This window comes from Saccoglossus kowalevskii, chromosome 7 (genome assembly GCF_978046115.1).
Source record: "Saccoglossus kowalevskii chromosome 7, keSacKowa6.1, whole genome shotgun sequence".
NCBI lineage: Eukaryota > Metazoa > Hemichordata > Enteropneusta > Harrimaniidae > Saccoglossus > Saccoglossus kowalevskii.
The window spans coordinates 18,861,793-18,885,894 of record NC_140647.1 but is presented as its reverse complement, the minus strand read 5'-3'; the positions used below and the strand labels follow the sequence as shown (position 1 = coordinate 18,885,894).

The window sequence follows — 24,102 nt, the reverse complement described above, 5'->3', positions numbered from 1 at the left end:
TCACGCATTTCTGGCATTTATGGATGGATTTTTTCCAAACTTGGTACATGTACATACATTAGACATAACTAGTCCTGATGCAGGTTATTTTATTTTTTAGATCGGGTTCAGAAAAGCTGACTAGTGGCCATTTTGTTTTAATGAATGGGCTTCTAGAGCCTTATCTCTGACATGCTTTGACTGACTATGTTCAAATTTTATATATTCATTATAGATGTACTCAAAATGGCTGATTTTGTTTTAATTAATTCTTTTCCAGAGCAATATCTCTCAATACTCGTTTGACGATCTGATACAAATGTCAATCATTTAAATGTTAAACAATCATCATAATCATATTCCTGACATGTTTATATTCCAGCTATATTACTATAAACAAAACTATATATCTTAAATTTGATAACTAACAGGGACTTTGCCATGCATGGCTTGTATTATAATACGTGTTTGTTATTTTTTGTCTCAGTGGGCGATATATATTCGTGCTAGTGTTCGTAAAGATAAAGGTCTGCCAGTGTTGGTGGAGTTGTTGCGAATGGATAATGATAGAGTGGTGAGTGCCGTATCCAAAGCACTTCGGAATCTTTCACTGGATCCAAGAAATAAAGAACTGATAGGTAAAGAACTTAACTGACCCACTTGTCTTTCAGTGGTAATTCAAATATTTAAGTGACAAATTGAAAACTTCTACAGTCATATCTGCTTTATATTAAGCAATGTTTTCTGTGTGTGATGACACATTTTTTTAATGACCATTTTCTCTTCAACTCCACAATTACCAGGTTGTCTTAATGATTGGTGGCAAAAGTTGCAATTAGATGTAGCTAAACCGAAATGTAATTGACGTCTAGTAAAGGGTTAGCAGAAACCTAGCCTACATTCCTATCAATAAGATAATTCCTATCTTGATGTACAAAACACGAATTATATCATCTTTTTTTTTGTTTCACAGGCAAGTACGCTATGCGGGACCTTGTGTTCTGTTTACCGGGTGGTCCTGGTGAGCAGGCATCAAAGCGATCGGTTGACATGACAATATCGGTTCTCAACTGTTTACATGAAGTTATACTTCGAAATATGGAAAATGCAAAATCATTACGAGATGCAAGTGGAATTGAGAAGCTTGTCACAATGTCTAAAATGAGAGATAAGTTTGATATGAGGATCGTCCGGGCAGCAAATCAGGTGAGAAAATTATACAAGATGCTTCAGAAAGACAATTTTTTGCTCGTTTAGTATGCAACACGTGATGTAATTTTTATTGTGGGGAAAATTTTATTTTAACAACTGATTTCTGTTCTCGTTTCTTCATGGATTTGTATTTTATTCATTATAAACCTAGGTGCTTGTGACACTGTGGGGATTCAAAGACCTCCGAATTTTGTATAAAAAAGATGGCTGGAATGCTGGTCATTTTACACCCAGTTTACGAACATCAACGCGTCCAACTCCACAGCCAGCATCGTCACCATCAACACAGCCACAGAGTGGCGATACAAATAACAGACCATCCACAATGTCACCGACCTCTCCGGGTCATGGATCAGATTATGACACAACACTGCCACTTAGGTCAGCGCAAGATCAAGATCGTGGCCCAGTATATATAGGACAACCCGCCCCAACCTATGATGATAGATATGGTTCAGGTAAACCAATTATAAACAAAATAATTTGGTAAACTCTAGCATGTGTAGGCTATATGCAACAACACTTGGACAGCTGGCTATGTACATGTGTAGAGCACCTAGGCAGCTGGCTATGTACATGTGTAGAGCACCTAGGCAGCTGGCTATGTACATGTGTAGAGCACCTAGGCAGCTGGCTATGTACATGTGTAGAGCACCTAGGCAGCTGGCTATGTACATGTGTAGAGCACCTAGGCAGCTGGCTATGTACATGTGTAGAGCACCTAGGCAGCTGGCTATGAACCAGTAAACAGCACCTAGACAACTGGGAATTTTTTATTTAATTTTTAGGTTATTTGCATAACATGATCATATTACTCTTACTTTGGTACGAAAAAAGGCATTTTAAGCTCAGTATTAATGTGAATAAATTGGCAAAAAAAGAAGTTAGCTCATAGATTTTCAATTTCCATACTTTCTCAGTATTGTAATTTTCTTGACAAAATAACAACCTGATGGTCATTGAAGTTTATTTATATTCTCTGTTTTATTGTTTATTCCAGGTGATCACTTTGATGACAGGCACAGAACTCCTTCCTATCGTGAGGATATCCCAATGTCAGATATGAGTGCAGTTAACAATCCTGGCTACTCTACGTTAGATAGTAATGCAAGTTATACCAGAGGAACACCATCCCAGTCTAGGGTACGTTTATTACTCTCGCAACATATAATATGCTCACTAATCAGCATAACAGATGGTTTTCAGAAGTGATTTTCAAGGTATATGCTTCGCGAGGGCAGTGGATATTTAAAACGCTTTCATGGCAAATGCAATTATTTCATTAAACTTCCTCCGACCATAAAAAATACATGTTTTTGTGGCAGTCATTTATGGTATAGGTATAGCAAACCATTGAGTCTGGTCAATATCACTGTTTACCATGTGAATATTTGATATTTTATTTCTATGAAATGGAATATTTGCCAATCATGTTTCTTTTTCAAAACCACAATACTGTAGTAGTGCGCCCTCTATGGCAGTTGATGGTATTGTGTCAACTGAGAATTTTCAGTTCTGTTGGTATATACCCAAAGCACAAGATAGAAACTAAATCTAGTCATTATCACTAATTCTATTGATATAACTTTGTCTTAGGAACCTCAACCCCAAGTAGATCCGAGGGAACCAGTTTATGCTCAAGTAAAGAAGAAAACCTCACGACAACACGATGATTATGACTCTCCACAAGGCATAACAATGGATAATGGCGGTGGTGGAGGCCAAGCAGCTGACTCATGGGTGTAAATTGCTGCTATTTGACATTATTTGAAAAAAATGGAAAACTGAAAAAAAAAAAAAAACTTTAAATCTGCCACATTTTATGTGAAGCATTGGTTAAATTAGACAACAGGACTAGGCAGGGGTGGTAGGGTATTAAACATTAAGCGATACCGTCATCCTATCCTATTCATACGTTTTCAACTTTTTATATAATATGTATAGTTCATACAAATTTTGCAATAAATAATAAAAAAAAATAATCTTGCGATATATGTGAACATTTCAATGTACACCGGTACCATGCATCCTCCATTACCCAGAGGCTGTCCATCTCTGTGGAGTACATTTTTACATAGGTTTAAACTTGAAGGTCATTCAGACTTTTTTTCGTCTTTGTGAGAAATGGAATTATAATTTTGCCTACAGCTACCTTTCAACACAGAGGCAGGCTTTGCATTTAATTAACCTCCTTCCCTTGAACAAAATGACACTCTGTGTATTGTACATAAAGATCATTGGTAAAGATCATTTAAAAAGAAATTATAAACACATTCTGTAGAAAGACTTTAATTTTCATGCATGTTGTAACTTTTTTGCATGTCATTGTTTCTTTCCGAATTCACAATTTGTGTATATTAGCAAAGAATTGCATTTATTACTACTTTGCTCGTCTCTTCTGACATTGCATTTTGATCTTCTCTCATATGATCAGGATTTATCCATTATACAGTGGGGGGTGCAGGTTAACTGAACCTCTGATGGGATGGACTTTTAAAAGTAATGAACTGTTAAACACAAGCAATAATCACTTCGTTGGATGATCTTATCTTGACACAATAGAGGATGTTATATATGTATATGAACATTGTTCCTGCTTAGAGAAATTGTCTCTGATGTAGGATTTTGTTAATCATATTTGGTCTTGACACTGCTTGTGTCCCGAGTCCACATTTGTATAGCAAGGGAGAGATGGTATCCTCTACCACAAGGCTGTATGTAGCCACCAGATGAACTGAAAATGATACATTAATTGCTTTCTAGAGTAATTGCTCTCCAGGCCCCACAAGTCTTGCAAAGTCATAGCTGGCATGTTGTGTGTACGCTGTGTAAGTGTGAATCGTGGGTTTGTAAATCTGAAGAGCTCTGGTCACGAACTTGTGACCAGGATAAATGTCAAATGAAGGAGATATAATGTGACAATAATTTTTGTCCTGGGTTCTTATTTTAACAAAATATTGTACATTCTTCCATGCATTTGAAAAAAAAAAAATTGAGCAATACAATTATGAAATTTCTAATTTTAGCTTTTTTTTTTCAACGAATACTTTATAGAAGACAAACAATGTATAAAGCACAACATGAAAAAAATATATTAATGCACTACTGGGAATTTGGATATTTTTAAAATTCTTAAAAAAAAACAGCAAAGCTTAAACGATATTGTATTTTTTCAGTCAGAATTTTGTAGTCTTTAAAATGAGTTGATTTTAGTTGAAGACAAAGTCTTAAGCGTCTTAATACAGTATTGTATCATTCTTAAACTTAGAATAGGATTTATTTTTTCATTGATTTTAATATAATTATTCTGACTATTTTAGTGTTTGTTTGTTTGTAGGAGGCGGAAATGTTTTATTGTATTTTTTGGCTGGCTGGCATCTCATCTGTTACTAAGTGATGTTCTCCCCATTGTTGTACACACACATTTGTGGGATGATTAGAGTTCTTTATCATGTAACTAAACAATCAGTTTTTGTGTGAATTTTGAAATAAACCGCTTCTTTAAGATTAGTAAAAACCTTGTCTGCATTTTTAGCTCCGCTGTCGACTTTGTTGAGTGGAGCTTATGATATGAGTGATTGTCTGTCTGTCTGCGTCCAGTGTCTTCCATGTCAATGTTTTACTTTTTCGACTTCTTCTTGAAAACTACAAGACTGAATGCTTTGATACTTGGTGTATATGTACCTTGGGTAGACCTCTCTGATTTGTTCATTTCATGATATCTTCAATTCTCTAATTTTGGTGAAAATATCACTTTTTACCAAAAATATTCAACTTCTTGTTAAAAACCGCAAGTCCAATTGCTTTGATATTACATATATAGGTACTACATGTGGACCTCGCAGATTTGTTCATTTCATGATGATATCTTTAATTCTCTAATTTTGGTGAATATTTTTGTAATTTTTGGTAAAAAGTGATATTTTCGACTACTTATTGAAAACCGCAAGTCCAATTGCTTTGATATATTATACATATAAGGTACTACATGTGGACCTCTCTCAGATTTGTTCATTTTCTAATGATATCTTCAGTTCTTTAATTGCCATGTGCATTGCTAACAGCGGAGCTATCTCGGCCGACAGGCTGCTTGTTGCAAAGTATTATCCACTCGCTCTCACAGGATGGTTTGTGATTATTAGATAATGCAAAATCAGGAGAGACACTATATATAGTTTGTTGTATTAGCCACAACCCCATAAATATTAGACATTGCATAAAGCACATCCCTGATGGTTAACCCATTAAGTTCATTCAATGTTCCAAATTAAATATTGGTAAGGTAAGTATGATTTCACTATGTGAAAAAGTGGTTGTACTGAAACTCCAAGGAAATGGAGGCAAAGCCACAGAATTAACTAAACACTCTTACGTTAAAATAACATGAAATTAAAATAAAGCTTACTGAACATTTCCAACCAAAACTTCACCACTTTGTATGTCGTGTGCGTGGACCAATCAGACATGCTGGCCAGCAATTCCTTCCGGACCTCACTACACACAATTGGCAAGAGCTAGGGAATATTAATAGTTGTGTCTATCACTCTAGTGGACACAATGGCTGAACCCACCATAAAAATCAGTGTCTATGATGGTAAGTGGATTCTGAATTGTCTTTTTGCAACTACCGGTAAGTACAAGTTTTATCGATCACATCCACATTAATTTTAATTCTCATCTGGTTGTACTCAAAATTTGTCATAATACGTTGCACTTCTCAGCACGTTTCTCCTGTTGATATAACCACAGTATGCCGAAACTAACTCAGATTCAAATTGCACTACAATACCAGCACTAAAGTTCAAGCAGAGACCCTATCGACACTCCTCTCGGTAGCACCCTGACTCAAGGTCTCCTGTGACAATCGCTGCAAAGTCAAGAACTATCCAAGAGTCACTTTGCTAGGGATGAGCATTCTCATTATCAATAGTAAGAACCGGATTAAAACTCAGATTTTGGCTTTTAAAAGGATTATCAGTTGTGTTCATGGCACTCAACTACTGTCCTATTTGGACACTTGAGTGTTTCAGTTGTGCATGGACGATGAATCAGGCACAGAACACCTGGATCACTATAATAAACATTTTTCCAAACAACTACAATAAATTGAGTAAAAATAACAATCACACATGGTAAAGACAGTATTAAAATGTTTGATAATATCAAATTCTGAATTGTCTGGAGTCAACATCTTAACTTTAAAGACTTTGTCAGGCGTGTTTTTTCAAACCAAAATGCTAATTTGGGAAAATCTCATGCTGAGCGGAAAAAGTTGGTCCTAACAAAGCCTCAACCCCAGAAACAATGTGCATTATGTAGACTGGTTTCCTTGATAATCCAAAATCATTTAACAAGATTATTATTCGAGGTAGCATTTCTGAAAATACTGCAGAACTGTAGACAGGTTATTTACCACACCCTTTAGACTGGCGCAGTCGGGCGATTAATTTGTTTTTGTAGTTTAAATAAAATAAACAATTTCGCGAAATGCACGAAATCCCCTGCAACTGCAAAATCACCCCGACTGGTTTATTCTGCATGGCCCTCTATCGACACTGCAGGAACCCGTTGATTTTTCAACGGGTAATTATGTTAATGTGTTCTAATTGACAATCATCTAAGCCAATCACAACGTCTCTTCAACTGACCTCTGACCGAGAAGACGTCTGCTGATTGTAGCAGCCGATTTTTTTTTAATTCTACGACTAGTACGAGTTACTTTTTTACACCTTGTGATGAATTAGAAACGACGACTATGACAAATTTGAATTTCAATGTGCAGCCATGTTGGGTCTGCAGTGTGACCATTACCTCATAATATGTGCATCATGAATATTTAATAGCAATGAATTTCCTGCAGAATAAACCAGTCAGGGTGATTTCGCGCTAACACCTCCATTTCACAATTTTTTTTTATTTTATTAAAACTACAAAAACAAATTAATCACCCGACTGCGCCAGTCTACACACCCTCTTGTATTCAAACAATTTTTCTTGAATACGCATTGCATATACACTGTCCAGCAGAAATGCACTTTCAACATGAATTACAATACTGTTTAATATAAAATACAAGGATATTATCTATATTATCATTTTTAATACTGAAAAAAAAAAAGTATTTCCATTTGTACATTAAAACCACAACCCTGTATGTGAATCACCAGTTTAACTATTTTCATCAAAACTTAAATGAGTATAGCGCCACCCAGTGTTCTGGCACATGTAATTTCATTCCAGAAAAGTAGCATTCCAGCAGCTTTGACATTGCAGATTCATTTTTCACTTTCAAGATAATTGTATCCCATAAATTCTGTGGTAGTGGTGATTTCCATTGAAATACTGTGACAGGAGGAATATCTGCACTCAAATGCTGCAATAAGTTCATCTACATACATACATGCACTACATAGCATTGCACTAGATTTGATTTACATTGTTACAAATTTACATAATTTTATGAATTGTATAATTCAGCATCTAGAACAGCAAAAAAAAGTTGTGAAGCTGTAGCTCCGGTAGTTGGTAGATCCAGTACTGGTACTTGGTAGCGTAGTCCTAATAACCAGTTATTATTAAAGTGGAGTAGTCAGAGTTTGTAATCACAATTCAAACCTATAGGTGACTACTGTTATAGCTGAAAAATTTGCAAGTATCATATAAATATATTTTAAATATAGTACATGGTCCATAATGAATGAGTTTGTACAAAATTGTCCTCAATCTTCACTCGTCCACTTAGTTCAACTAATATATACAGTATCTCTTGTGATATGTACATACGGAAGCCACACTGTTTTAAGCTGTAGTGGGGACAAAAAGAGAGAACAAAAATTGGAGTTAACTTTTTCCTGTCTTTGCAGTGAAATATATATATTTTAAGCATGTGAAAAGTGAAATTGAACACTGTCCAATAGAAATAAGAAGCAGCAGTGACATAATAAATGAAAAAGATGAGTATGAGCGGCACAGTTATCATTTGTGATATGCAAGATAAAAAATTAGCAGCTATTGGGAAAGGTGAATTGCAATCTAAAGTAAATACTATGATTGATTCTATGGCAACAGTGATTGATCAGACATCACAAAATTCTAACGTATATAACCCGTCACCACAAGACATACTGTAACACAATTAAAGAACGGTGGTCAATGACTAATCGTATTTAAAACGCAATATATACAATGCATGTAAATGCATGCATAGTGATTCTGTACTGGTTAATACTGCCTAAGAAAACCTTAGTGTTTTTGTTCGAATAACTGTAAATATAGCCAAGCATTGAAATCTGTTATCTTATTGGCTATAGGTGTTTTAGTTTACCATTGGCATTCTGTATTAAAATGACAGAATATATTCCACCCATTCTTATCTACCAAAGTTTTCCCGACAGCATCACTGAATACATAAAGACATATACTATATCTACTAGTACACTATATTAGCTACCCCAATGCACTGATTTACATGCAACCTTACAATCCATACAAGATGCTGTGCTCTCTACATGTATTTATACAATGGTGTCACTAGCAACAACCGTTGTCAAAGAATGAATTCCACGTACTAGATTACCAATGATCACCATGGTATAGATACAATACAATTATAGTTTATCTAATGACCAATGCTCTCCCCACACTACACGTATATGTGACTGATCATTGCAATGCATAATAGAAATGTACAGTATAGACGACACACACATGGAACCTATGGGCTTGATGAGACAAAACTCGGTGTTCAACTAGTGTAATTAGGCCTTCATAAGCCTTCATTTTTTCTGCCAAAAAATTTATGGAACTTTTGGTATATTTGTATTTATTTTTCAATAATTTCCTTCTTAATTTTTGGTCAAATACATATATCGGGTAATACGCCATGGGCTGCAGGTCTTGATAAATCCACATAAGAACAAATTAATCTGGATTTAATTTTTGTGACAAAATTGACAGCAAAAAGGGTTAAAAGCAATAATACATGTAGTAAGTTTAATAGATGTAATCATTAGCTGTGTTCTCACTGGCCAACTCAATCTAAATTGAGATAGAAGTAATCTTTGATGTTTGTGTTGAAATTAACGATACCATGTTCACACCAGAAAGAAGACCCGGTGGAAAAATGCTGAAATCGTGTTCCTATATGAAGTGCTTAAGTAGCATATTTCCCCCAAATAATGGGTATGTTCCCTTACTGGAAACAGAAGATATATTTTCATGAACATGCTGACTGACTTCAATACTAGAAAATTTACTAAACCTTTTTTTTGAAAATCAACCTAAAATCGTTATTATACAAAAAAACAACTTCAGCAACAAAAGTAGAATTCAGCTTAGGCTCTAGAATTTCATGAATGACAACAACAGTGGTGGTGATATCACACAGTTTATGCTGGATATAGTACATGTGCGGATATAACCTTCAAACTAAACATATTCTTACACATCAGTAATTTCAATCACTGGGTTTCGGTTTTGGTACAACTAAATAATATACACAAAAGTTGACACATGCTCAATTGCACAAAAACTGGATCAAGTTCGCCAGTGAGAACAGGCTATAATGTCACACTATTTTATGACTGGTTGGTGACTTGGAAGCCTAGATTCAGTACCAGAATGTCTAAGCTAATAGTGGTATCAAGGACAGCTGAATAAAAAAGAACAATATAGGGAGGAGTGGTCATCACTGAGAAAGTTATTAGATGGAGCATGTGAAAAGACAATCAAACTTAAAATTACCATCATTCTCTTTAACCTGATCAACAAGCTTATCAATTGGGGCATTAAGTTGTGCATTATCAATATTTGATATTGTGTCTTTTAGCGCGTCTTGTACAGGATTATCGTCATTAACTACGGCAGCATCTCGTACTGCATCACTGTCTGGGACAACCACATTCGGATGTACCGCCTCAATTTCATCAACAGCTTCCACATCTAGGTAATAGGGAGGGCAGTAGTGTAAGATTTATTTGTCATTAACATTACTTGCAAACTATGAAATTATTATTTACTAGCACTACTTTTTGTCAAAAAATATTAGTTAATTAATGTATTAATTAGTGCTGAGTCACAAGATGAATCAAAAACAAAACTTATATGCAACTCCAAATTGCAAGAACAAGTAATTATGAAGATATGACAAATTTGAAACCAAATTGTTTTCAGCTTTGCCTTTTACCGATACGTGCTTGTAGAACTACAAATACAATACCAAATATAACAGATTTTCTTTCGTTTACACAATATTGAAACTGCTGAGCCTAAAGAATTTTCAACAACATAAAACTCAGTTCTACTTCAATTGATGTATTAACACAAAATTGGTTGAACAGTAGTCAAAATATAATCATGTGCAAATAAAAGGTTGTTAAGAGTTCAATAATCTAGGCTGTATTGATAATATAATCCATCTAGTCTACATGTCAGTAAATAGTTAACTTATTAATTTGATAAGAAGTATCAATAACACACAGACATTTAGCGATACAAGACGCCATTGATATATACCAGGTACATGTTCTTATCATGTGCGCATCACAACAAACAAGTATACTACAATGGAAAATCCAAATTATATATTAACTGAACAGATAAATGGCTATGATGAGTAATTAATTAAAATAATTAGAAACACTATTAAAAAAGCCAATAATTCTATCTGAGCTACGTACGTTTCGGAGCCACCTTTCTTATTACTTCTTGCACAGCATCATTTGCGGAGTTGGATAATTTTGAGTCAAGCTGGATGTCTCTTTCAAGTCTATCAGGAACAACTGGATGATGAATTACTGGTTCTTTCACTACCCCTGGGACTGAGATATAATACAATATGGTAGTCGGGATCAAGTCATGAATTTTTAAGTCTTCTTTGTACTTGTTTTAAGAATAATTAAGGAGGTATGGTACTTGAGTTTTGGTATGGTATTAGTCAAAAGTAAGTCAAATTTTGATTTTGAGGATAAATAATGTATAAATTTACTATTTAACATTAAATTCTATAGATCTTTTTCTTTAAAGAAACTCACACACTCAAAATGCTGATGTCATTTTTTTTTAAATATTGTGAATAATAATATCAAAGACACCAAATATTATTTTGTTTTACTTAAAATTTGACAGTTAATTTGTCACTGAATATTATGTATTATTTTTAATGGTAATTACATATTTCTTTCCTTTGTTCTTGCAACATGAAAAAGAAACACATTTTAACATTCAAGTAGCATACCTGCTTAACATTTGATTATTTTCACTATAAAACTCCCTAAGTAGACTTAATCACCCTTCTGCATTTGTACAACAATGACGTGGCTGTTTTAATCGATAGGAACACGAATTATCAATATCAAAAAATCATGTAACTGCTGGTCCTATCACATACAGGAATTAAAATTATTTCTGGTGTTGTTAAAGTCTTAATATAAATAGCTTAAAACTAAGGTAACCATAGTGTTGAGTTCAATTGCTCAATCTTAAGCTCAAATTTTTAACTACAGTAGTTGAATGTTCAGTTCTTCCCCCAAATATGCCACTAGTAAACATGAAAAGGGATACACATACAAAAATCGGGATTTGCTGTTTGAGTTACGCATATTTTTACCCTGAAAATTGACCAGGCCCATAACATAATATGTACCCAATAGTCAGACTTTGTAGCATTGAAGAAACTCTGGGTTTATAGTAGGACATTGACAGAACTCATTATCTATCTAATGACATGCTCTGATAATAATTCCCAAATCCAGATTGAACTTTTTAAAATACTATTCTTATAGACAAAGATAAAATTTGACAACCACTACCCGGTAAGTGCTATAAACAGTTAAATTGATGATAAGAATCAACAACAGTTATCGTTCAAAAGATAATGATGGTGCGAAATATGTCTGGGTTTTTAAAGAAAATGCTTTGTCACAGAGTAATAGTCTGTTAAAGCAAAGACAATCTCTTTCTAATGTCTTTGGTTAAAGGTGCCAAGTATGAAATAATTTGGGGACAAAAAAACAAACCTGCATAGAAATCGGAATAATAGGTCTTTTGATTACCGGGGACACATTTCAATTGACTTGATTACGGACATAGCATGACGTAAGTTGCACCAGGAAGTTCCGCAGTGTGCTCTCACAATCGCGGACTTAGTCATTTTTACAAGGTTCGCCATTTTTGATGTCACGTGATAATTATGTAAACAATGACTGTCCAGTTTGTGCGAACTTGTACCTCTATACTTAGTCTTTTGAAATATACAAGCTAAATTACTGTTCTGAACGAGACAACAGACAGAGAATGTTTTATTCGAAAACGTCACAAAACCTTCTCGCTACCTTAAGTACCCAAGTGAAATATTCACTAGCTGCAACAATAATTTGTTCTCCTTACTCGCAAAGTTCATAAAATTATTGATTTATTGTTTTGTGATATGTCTACTCACAACATGTACTTTGGCCTAACAATACCAGAACATGTTAGTACATATATATGTAGTACCAGTAGACTAGAAGTATTTTTCTATATCGGTAAATCATAAGTGGGAACTGCAACAAGTCAGTCATGATGGCAATACATGATATATTCATGTCCAAATAGTCCGCATGATAATATTTGTGTATAATACAGCAAAAAATTCATATTTATACTTTTCACCACCAGTTCCCTCGTTTCATTACAAATTCACTAAATAATCCTGTTTATAGTCTGCACTTTACTTTTGGAGATTCAAACAAAAATTGCCAAATTTTTTGAATAAAAACTGAAAATTGACTCAAATGTTGTCTATTAGCTCTAAAATTAAGTTTCATTTTTCAGAAATATTGAAGAATATAAGAAAAAAACTTTTGGACAAGAAAGTCTAGTGGTGAAAAGGTTATTGCTCTATAAAAATTACTACATGTGCGTTCCTTGGTCATTCATAAAAATATCCTATATCTTAAGGTAAATGTCTACTCGTGAATGAAAATAACCGAAATTTAATTTAGAATTTTGCAATAAATTGGTCAATTCAAGGATATTCACCTGGATTATTTTAAAGAAAATAATGTTTTATTTTAGCAAATGACAGCCTTATTGTCAGTCTAAGAATACAATTCCTAAAACACTGGTATTTGCTCTTTCAGAAGCACATTGACAACAGAAGTGCATATATGGTAAACCCAATATTGCCTGTGTATTGCCTAATTATTAAAATATTATCGGGTACTTATGTTGACCTCTTTTATTTACGTAAACATATACACTACCAGTAACATAGGGTATATCAAGATTGATAAGATACTTTTTGTTATCCTCAAATATTTAAAAAAAACAAGGTTTCAAAATAGAGCAAAAAATGCTATTTTGTTTTAACATTGCAGAATTGTTTTGAAGAATATTTAACCAAATTTTTTCAATATAATGTTACTGTTACACACAAAAGATGGCAGTTTTTATGTTTCTATTGTACTATAGCTCCATGATTGTACATACACATTGTTAAGGTACAGGTATATATAACAAACATTCTCAAAAATGATGTATAGGCTTCTACCTTAATGATGACTGATAAATTCTAAGAGAAAAGGCAGATTAAATCAGCATTAGCTAGCATGCACACAACACACAACTCATGTCATGTATTGTTATAGACTAGAGTGTGCTCCAGTGTTGACTCCACAACAGAAAAACGAGAGAGAAATATGAACAAACAGATGACATTGTAACATGTCATCAGCATATTTAACGAACAAAAGTGTTTGCTATTTTTAACAAATATTTCATGTATTAAAAGCCATGGCTTCTATTAAAATGGTACAATGCAACAGAGGGGATGGGTCTCAATTGTTCAAAACGAATGGGTGCGACTTCTATTAGGGATGCGGCTTCTAATACAGATTTTACGGTACTGTACATGTTTAGTACAAAATCGAAGCAGGTCGAGTACAAACTGTATATTCTTGAAAGCTGGAAGGATATATCAACCAAATTTCTGAGATCAACACTGTCACACACAGTAGCCGTGGTTAACACACACACACACACACACACATACTCACACTTTCTATACCCCTAAGGGAAAGTAAATGCATGTGTCAATTCTAAGTAGTACTGTAAAATGACTAATTTTCACTGGGTTTAAATTTCACTGATTTAGCGTTTCAGGAATATTTAGTGGGTTTAAAATTCACGGTTTTATCATTTGGATAATGTGTTCCATGCTCAATTTTACATATTCACTGGGTTTTAATTTAGCGCATTTTCCAGTCAGCGAAAAAAGCCAAATTAAAACCCAGTGAATAATTAACCCCCTTACAGTACTGTGAATGCACTAATTATTCACTGGGTTTTAATTTCGCTTTTTCCGCTGATAAAATAAAATTTGCTAATTTAAAATAAAATTCACATGAACATTACAATACAATAAAACTCCCTGTTACAATGGCAAATTCATGATCTTAAAACCCAGTGAATATGCTCAAAGTAGTGAAATTAAATGGTTTTACAGTACTACGTGAAGTTAGGCATTGAGATTCTGCATTACCAGGGTAACAAGCATAAGCAGTACACCGAGACAGGTATACATGCACAAAGATAGCACACATCAACTGTACATTATATAATAAACCTATATAAGTGATGTTATTGTGCATCAATCACTGCCAAACTGTTTTAGAAAGCATAGCACATGGTACGTGTCAGAAGTAACAAGCATAAAACATGATATTATTTACTAGTTTAAAGAAAATACCATGCTGATAAATGCAAGCAGCGACAGTGTTAATATAACACACAGGTTACAAAATTAGCCTACCTAGGGAGCTTCATATGGGGCAAGATAACTTACCTAGAGAGTTTTTAATGGACAAAGTAATCTATCTAGGGAGTTCCTTCGAGACAAGAAAACTTACATAGAAAGTGTCCTATGGAACAAAATACTCTACCTAGAGAACTTGCTACGAGGCAAGATAACTCACCTAGGAAGTTTCTTATGGAAAAAATACTCTACCTAGGGAACTTGCTATGGGGCAAGATAACTCAACTCGGAAGCTTCTTGTGGAAAAAATACTCTACCTAGGGAGCTTCCAATTGGGCAAGATAACTCACCTAGGAAGTTTCTTATAGAAAAAATACTCTACCTAGGGAGTCTCCTATGGGGAAAGATAACTCACCTAGGAAGTTTCTTATGGACAAAAAAACTCTACCTAGGGAGCTTTCAATTGGGCAAAATAACTCTCCTAGGGAGCTTCGTGTAGAACAACCTACCTAGCATGATCACACATTTACTGTAAGTTCGATTATTACTATACAAATTATTTAAATATGATTACTGATTACTTCTTACCTTCTGCAACATTATGGTATGCAAAATGTAGATACAGCATAAAAAATAGATGAAGTGAAACTACCAACCCAGCTAACATCAGTTTTTGACTTTTCCCAGACGTTCTTGACACATATACTGTAACCTGCAAAGCCGAAAACAAAATATGTGGTTTGTATGTTTTTGAAAGTGAAAACAAAAAGTAAGTGAACAAAGTAGACATCCCTTGACAAATTAGATCAGTACTCATGTTGTGTGTTCATTACATGTATACACCCTAAAAAGGAAATGAGAAACTGACAACAAACATCAAAGGGAATGCAATTGCATAAATTAAGTTTGAATCATTAGTTTTTTATGATGACATCACATTACAAGCATTAACATAGGCAGTTTACTCACCTACTTCAAAGTTCACATGCTTTTAGATAATCTAAACTACTATATATTCATATGTGTTGAAGTTTTATTGGTTAAGTTGATCAGATACTAAGTATGTACATTGTAAGGTTTATGGTTGCATTAAAGATATTGATTAAATGATGTAAATATATTGTCTGCTATGTACAAGATGTCAGACGCTCACGATTCCACACAATCTGATTTATTATATAGCATGTATTTTTTTGGTTATTTTATATATCTTATTTTGTTTGTACTATATTTATTATTACCGTGTACATTTTATTTTGTATTATTTTAAATCACCACACCATGTGACCATTTGCAATTACCAGTACCAAAACTTTTTACAAACTGCCAGCAAATAAATAATACATTAAATTTCAAATGAAATAATTAAATACTTATTTGAATACAACCATTCAAATGAGCCTCATTAAAATTGCTATGTTCTGAAAGCCAACTGTTGTACAATGTTACAATCTAATTTAATTCATATTTTAAAGGGGAAGCTGTAAATCCCAAAGATGTCCATGTTATTTTCATGAGGAACACATCGCAATAAGCCTATTATCAGTATTAGTATCTGCAGTTGCTAATAAAATGGTACAAAGCAACAGAAGGGTATGGCTTATATTTCATGTAGGAATGCAGCTTCTAATACAGATTTGATAGTAATTTCACAGTAAATTCCCGAATTAAAAAAACAAATAAGAGACTGAATGATTAAATGGTGCAGACAGGTGTGTTCCATGATCCAAGGTGCAATCTCAGGGTCTACCAGCTCTCCCTTTAAGATTTATTTCTGGACTACCCAATCCGCATGCCCTCTTTATGTCTGTGTACTCACCATTTTCAGCACTGCCATGCCTCCAACACTTAGCCACAGTAAGTAAAATAAATAATGAGATTCTGTGCTATGGAGGACAGTAGTCACAAACAACACAATACAATGACTGCTTAAACTATAACCCTGAAAACAACAAAAATGAATTATCATATTAAGAAAAATTATGGTTGATATAAAGGTTTATAACATACTGTGAAACCATTTAATTTTACTATTTTCATATTGTGAGCATATTCACTGGTTTCTAAATTCACAAATTTGCCAGAGTTATATTGTAATATTACTTGTTTATGTAGATTTAATTTTGCAAATTTTACTTATTAGCAAAAATAGTGAAATTAAAACACAGTAAATAATTAATGTATTTACAGAATTTCTCTCAAAGAGAGACCATCAAAACCACAGTCAGCTGGCGCACACGTGATAATAAAATAAATACGATATTTACTATATGGGGGCCGCCATCTTGAATGACGCATAAAACTAAATAAGAGACAAGTTGTGAAACGCGTTTTTCAGATTCCTACAAATCAGGACAAAAATATCAATATTTCACAAAAATACGGTCCATTGGTGTTATATTAAGCCAACCGATAACAAAATTTGGCCGAATTCGTCGTTTTTGTGTGGAAAAATCCCTTGCATACGAACACCTAATTACGCGAAGAACCTAGAACACTAAGCCGGGTCTCTTATTTAGTTTTATGCGTCTTTCAAGATGGCGGCCCCCATATAGTAAATATCGTATTTATTTTATTATCACGTGTGCGCCAGCTGACTGTGATCAAAACATATGGCATAATAGTCACAAGACTCAAATACAGTTATTCTCGGGGCGGAACTACGCCACAAAACGTTCTCCATTGTACCATGCATTTCCAGGGCTCTGTGGGAGCTGCTGTGGAACGTCAGTTGAAGAGCTGGTGAAAACAGCTGAAGTCAAGCAAACAGCACAAACTCAAATCAACTTTGAAGTAATCCTGAGCAACCAAATTTATCCATGTTGCAGATGCAGGGGTAATCTTGTTACACTGTTCAGGGGAGTCTCAGCAACTATCTAAAAGTATCGTTTCTGAGAGTTTTCAGCCTTGTTTTCACTGTTATGGTTGCCAGGTGGTGAAAATGCATGAATGTCTGCCCAAGGATGAAAATGATCTCAAATTTAATGGTTATATACTCACAGTGAGTGACAGGACTTGTAATAAAGTAATATGTGTGTTGCAGACATACGCTAACATAAAGATGAGACAAGACGCAAAAATCCAGTATCCGAAACAAACTCCAAATGCAGTACCCATTAGTGTTCCTTCCCTCTGTAAAAATAAAACACACACATTTATGCAGCACAATGTAAGTAAAAGAAAGCATGTACATGTGACAGGGGAAAAGGACAAATGACTGCATTTTGCTAGATTGTGAGCAAGATATTCCTTTCTTTTAGTGTATTTAATTTGTAATTTTAAACTTTTTTAGGATACTACTTTTAATTTGTAATTTTAAATTTTTTAGGGTACTTTTCATTGCCAAATTGGATCAACATTTCTTCATTATGATAAACCTAAAGCACATATATCAGAGTAGATGGGAATTCAGACATTTGGCTGTCAATGTGTAGAACATAAGCATATTATAACCTTTTAATTTTCATATCTAGTAATTTTCGCTATCAGATAATTTACATGTGCTAGAACAAAATTTGGTTTGTCACAGTGACACTGTGTAATTAGTATGACCACATTGAAATGTTAACTGTTACAAAATTTAAAGATTTTAAAAATTCCAAAATATTGGTCTTAAATTAAAGCAGTCTACAGTATTTCAGTTTCACCTGAGACCAGAATTTCAGCATACAATATGAACACTGCATTAGACTTCTAGGATCTGACCAACTAACCATGATAAGTAATAACCTACCACTACATGTCCTGAGGACTTCATGCCCATCAGTATAATTGCAACCAGTGTAAATATCACCATTAAGGGACCATAAAGTTCACCAAATACTTTCTGGAGATTCAATGAAAAAAAAAAATGAATATATTAATACCTGTAGTGCATACAATGCTACATCATGATACTGGACATAAAGTATTAGCTCTATTAGTAGTACATGTGTTTACATAAATGATGTCCAAAGTCCAAATATACTATACAATATACTGGACACAATATATCGATATTCAAGTTGATGTGTACTTCTATTAGAAATGTTCTTTTAATAGAGTAAATACATTCATGCAAATACAAACACATATGATTTCAGATACATCTGTATCCTTACAAATTTGAGACGAAAATCACATTTTTTGTATAATGAATCATAGAAACACTATTGTAATTTATGTAGACAAACTTTAACGGAATGTGTATTTCAGTCCCAAAACTTCATCTTCGCTAGCCAAGGTCTAAGTTTATTCGGCCAAGCCTATAAACAGACCTTGGGAGATTGACCATATTTGTGACAATAAAATTGCGAACGTTTTCAGTGTTTGTGTCCTCAAGCCATATCGGGTACAGGCAATCGATGCAGTTTTGTGTGGGAAGGATGTCTTCATAGTGACAAAAACAGGAAGTGGAATTTTGTTTATAATTTGGTACGTCCAAGCTGATTGGGCACCTTGTTTCGAGGCGCGCCCAATCAGATCTCACTGCTTAAGATACGCAATTAGCCTATGCGATCCCGTACGGTATCGTGTAGAGGCCAATAGGTTGAAGACACAGGACCGTGCGATTCGGAAGATGCAAAACTTGGACATTCAGGCATGGCTTCTGACTATCTCAGGCTAAGGTTACATGTGTAGTATAGCCTTGAATTAGTTTTGTAAACAAAATCAGAAGTGTCATCAGCTAAGTGGCTGACAATACAGCTATATTGCAAACACTGTTGCTTCTAAATCTGATTTTTGGGCTTCCTGAAAGTAAATTGCTTGCAACACAGCTATAACCTTTTCACTACTAGACATTCTTGCCCTTACTTTTTACATTCTTAAATATTTTTTGGAAATGAACCCTAATTTTGGAGCCAACAGACAAAATTTAAGTGAATTTTCAGTTTTTAATCAAAAATTTGTTGTCCCAATCTTCTGAAGGAAAGTGCAGAATATAAACAGGACTTCGATATAGTGATGAAAAGAGGGAACTGGTGGTGAAAAGGGTATTGTTAGCTAATTAGTAGATATTATTGATGGATAGGTGTAGCAAACAAATATACAGCACACAATAAATTAAGATTATTATAATTTATCACAATGCTTACCTGTGGTGTTCCTGTGACTTTTTGTGGAATAAATGAATGTATCAACCTGTAGATAGAGAGTACCAGAAATAAGTATACAATAACACATATCCATTGTAACATGGCTAATTCTCATAGAAACTAAATTTCTACGAATAATTCTACAGCATAGTTGAGATAAGCCAAATTTTCTATCAAGAAACTACTAGTATGCTTTACCCTAAAGAGCATTACAAAGAAGGGGTTCCAAACTGGTTTGATAAACAATAGAGAATATTTAGCATAACAATGGGTACAATATATTAAATTGCTATGCAAATTAGCTATTTTTTCTATTTTCCTGGGATAAAACTGACTAGATGTGTTATGCTAGCATTACTAATACTGTGGAATACTTTATTTTCGCTGAAAAGGCTTTTTGGGCATTTTGTATGGAATTTATTTTTACTGATTTTTGATGAGTTTAATGTGAAATATAGCGAAAAAAAGTATATTCGCTACATTTTATTTTCACGGAATCATCCCTTCAGTGAAAATAAATTCCAAGCGAAAATAAAGTTTTTCCTCTATTAGGAGATCATCTCCAATGCACATGAACTGAAAATCACATTTTTTGTATAATCATTAAAATATTACTTATTTGAACTATAGAAACAATCCTGTAATTTATGTAAACACACCACATGTGTCACTGATCAAGCGAACATGGTATTTAGTCAGATTAATTAACAACCAGTATTATTATTATTATTATTGAGGTTTATTTCAGATTAAAAAAAATAATCCATAGAAGTTAAAAAAATATGTACACATCAAAAAATTTTCTTGTTCCACACTTTCCATAAAACACTATCCAACAAAATAGAAATGGATAATGCAGCTGTAACAAGTTGTCAGACAAGTGCAAACGTGAAAGAAAACTAAAACACTTCTTCCTAACAATTTCGTCAAACGTTAAAAGAGATAAACCAACAAACATCAAACTATTGCTTTGAACATAAGAGTGTTTAAAACCAGACAAATTTCGAAAAACTTGTGAATGAGCTCTGCGTAAATTACAATAAGACTGAATGGTGTAATTACACCATAAATATGGAACATCACAAAAAGCAGAACAAATTGCACTTAACAGAAAATGATGCAAACTTAAAATCACGAATAATAACATTGCCTCTAACATAAAACAATCTAGTCTTGTTACATATATCGCTATCATCTTTAAGATCAGAGGTTATTAAATGACCCAAATATTTATATAGTATGACAAGTCACAACATAATAAGAATTTGCGTGAAGTCATCAAATTCACGGGGGCAAAGCCACATCACAAAACTTTCTACATTGCTAAGACATGCACCACTGTACCATGTATTTCTGTTGTGGAACGCCGGGCAAAGAGCTGAGCTGGTGAAAATAGCTAAAGTCAAGAAAACAGCACAAACTCAACTTTAAATAATCATTAACAACATATAAATGTTTCATATGTAGGGGTAATCCTGTTACACTGTTCAGGGGAGTCTCAACAACTATCCCAAAGTACTGTTTTTGAGTGTTTTCAGCTTTTGTTTTCATCGTGATAGTTGCCAGGCAGTGAAAATGCCCGGATATCAACACCCGAGAATACCACATCAGCATGTACATATTTAAAAGTCATTGCGAGTTATGTTATTTCTTGAGAACGTATAATTCACAGTAATCTGCTACATATACCATACTCATCTGGCCAGGATTCTTAGCACACAGAATCATATTTTTTAGGGGGGGTGGACGCTTAGTCAAGCACCCCACTCGAAAAATTGGTAAAAACGCCAATTTTTGTTCACCCCATGTGTTTTTAGGTGAAATTAAAATTGCAAAATCTTGATGCAAAGCAATTTCTGATAATTAGCAATTTTTGTAAGTATTTATCGTTGCTCTGTTTTACAGTCACTGTTGAAGCGTGGTTTACAAACGGTTACCACATGGTCTACGCATTCACACCATATTCACAGCAGTTAATAACCATGCTGTATTACATAATATATTATATGATAATTTGGAAAAGTCAAACAATGCTCAAAGACCAGGTTTATACATTTATGGCTAGACAATCAAATTTGGATCATTTTGGAAGAGATGGGCTGAACATGAACCGACATCAGAAATGCCTCAGAAGTAGGGGATGCGTGCTTAGTCCAGCATGGGCACTGAGTCGGACGAGTATGGTACATTACAATCAGTGAATAGATACCTGTCAATTACATCTTTTGGTTCCACATCAAAGTATGGTCTGAGTATGTCTATGTTACCATATAAATTAAAAGCTTTCTGGGCTTGTTGTTTACCTGCTAGCCAAACCTACAACAAAATTGAGTAGATTATATTTAATTGTGCACATCGTTTCTCTGTATTGAAAATATGGTTTGTACAGGGTAACAGATTGACAGATGTTTACTGGATATTCAGTGATGTCTGCTCAATGCTCTGATGGTTTTGTGTTAGCTGGTTATACTTTGTTAGAACTTTATTTGTTAAAGCATTGTGGTTATGTACCTGCATTTAAAAAAGTTTCTGAGCCTCAACAAACAGTAGACAATACAGTACAGTACAGTATATCTTGCATTGATAATACAAGTTATGAAGATACTACTAACCAAATAAAATGATCAGTTCACTCACCAAGTTAGCAGCACTACTACCTACGAATTCACCAGTGGATTTTTCTTCATCTCCATACTGACTACCTGGCGGTGATTTTCTTGTAAATCCTTCACTGCCACCTGTACTTGAATCATCATCATCTAATGTGCCCAAATCAATAACAGCTGATTCCTCACGGGGATGCTGCAATAAATGGTATCACGGAATCAAGACTGCAGAAATAAGTGTATAGAGAATATCAGTGTTCCTCACAGTCCTACTTTATAGAGGGATACATGTTCACTCGTATATTAGCCTTGCATTAGAATTGGTTATATCATGTATAAACTATTTCAGATAATCAATAGGGGTGAAAAAATTAAATACATGTAGTGGTGATTGACATGTTTTTTGATTTCCGAAATGAGTTCTTTTTTAGCCTCCACCCCTAACCTCTAGTGCTACCCAATTTAATTTTATATACTCAGCCTCATAAATGAAGCATACAGATTGGCAATCAATATGGATAACTCAGACAGCCAAAATTGGGTCTATTGTATTAAAACAATTCTCAAAGATCTTAATATGGAACATGAGTGGGAAAATGGAAAGATTAATGAAAACAAATACCTAAATAATATTACTACAGCACTTGAAACAAACTTCAGAATAAACAGTGAAGATTCTCTAAACAATGACAATAAAGGTATTAACCACAGAAATAAACTGCATACCTACAGAAAATTAAAAACTGAATTTGGACTTGAGATCTGCTGACAGTAAATAACCAAACTAAGATTAAGTAAACATGTTTTACAAATTGAAATGAGCAGATACCATAAAATTAACATCACTGAAAAAAGCTGTCCTGTATGTGATACTAATGATATTGAAGATGAAGAGCACTTGTTGCCCCCCCCCCCCACCTCCAGGATATTGATAGCGAAGGGGCAATAAAAGGTAAGAAATCGACATTTGAAACCGACAGGGTGTCAATTTACTAAGTGCCGTGTTTCACAACTTGTTTATTTATATACGTATAGAGGATGATTTTTTTTTAAAATTAGTATTTATTCATTTTCAGCCCCCAAGTGACTGTGTCATAGAAGTACAACTCATGTATCGCAAAATACTGATACGCACATGGTATGACCAATAAATTATACTTAGATACTTACTGTACAACTTCGACTTGTACATACAATTTGCAATCAATGTAGAAAGAGATAGGATCGTTCCAAGTGACACGCCACGTCACTCACTGTCCCAAAACACAGTCGACATATACATAAAACTTCATAAAGATCAAAAAAGGTCAAATGTACACTTATTGTGACTCATACTTTTGTATAGTTTTCAAACATGGTCTCATAGTTTAACTTGCAGATAACCTAATAAATCAAATATTTACCTTTCCGGAATCTGGTCCGCCATACCAACTTTCCCTGGTATCCATTTTGAATATTGTATTACCTCATTCTTCAACTCAAATTTCTATAAATACAA

At 34.1% G+C, this 24,102-nt stretch overlaps 2 protein-coding genes across 21 annotated transcripts in view; one reads left to right on the top strand and one right to left on the bottom strand.

The window, feature by feature from the left end:
• LOC100377263 (catenin delta-2) overlaps positions 1 to 4,708 on the top strand; it is a 62,379-nt gene extending 57,671 nt beyond the window's left edge. For all 19 annotated transcript variants that reach the window (XM_085501245.1, XM_085501244.1, XM_085501236.1 and 16 more), the window contains 5 exons: positions 467 to 617; positions 953 to 1,185; positions 1,343 to 1,649; positions 2,192 to 2,334; positions 2,788 to 4,708. In XM_085501245.1, coding sequence (XP_085357371.1) covers positions 467 to 617; positions 953 to 1,185; positions 1,343 to 1,649; positions 2,192 to 2,334; positions 2,788 to 2,937 — 984 coding nt within the window. In that variant the 3' untranslated portion in view covers positions 2,938 to 4,708. The remainder of the gene's footprint in view (positions 1 to 466; positions 618 to 952; positions 1,186 to 1,342; positions 1,650 to 2,191; positions 2,335 to 2,787) is intronic.
• A 2,563-nt stretch (positions 4,709 to 7,271) lies between these two features.
• LOC100377414 (protein YIPF3-like) lies at positions 7,272 to 24,070 on the bottom strand. Of its 2 annotated transcripts, XM_006813923.3 has the most exons (11): positions 24,008 to 24,070; positions 22,636 to 22,800; positions 22,208 to 22,314; positions 19,999 to 20,044; positions 18,657 to 18,749; positions 17,924 to 18,055; positions 16,743 to 16,865; positions 15,512 to 15,635; positions 10,869 to 11,009; positions 9,934 to 10,131; positions 7,272 to 7,994 (listed from the first exon to the last, which is right to left on the bottom strand). In XM_006813923.3, the coding sequence occupies exons 1-11, from the start codon at positions 24,050 to 24,052 to the stop codon at positions 7,990 to 7,992; spliced, it is 1,179 nt and encodes a 392-aa protein (XP_006813986.1). In that variant the 5' UTR covers positions 24,053 to 24,070; the 3' UTR covers positions 7,272 to 7,989. The 2 variants fall into 2 exon arrangements, with proteins under 2 accessions (XP_006813986.1, XP_085357353.1); XM_085501227.1 differs by lacking the exon at positions 9,934 to 10,131.
• Positions 24,071 to 24,102: the final 32 nt, after the last annotated feature.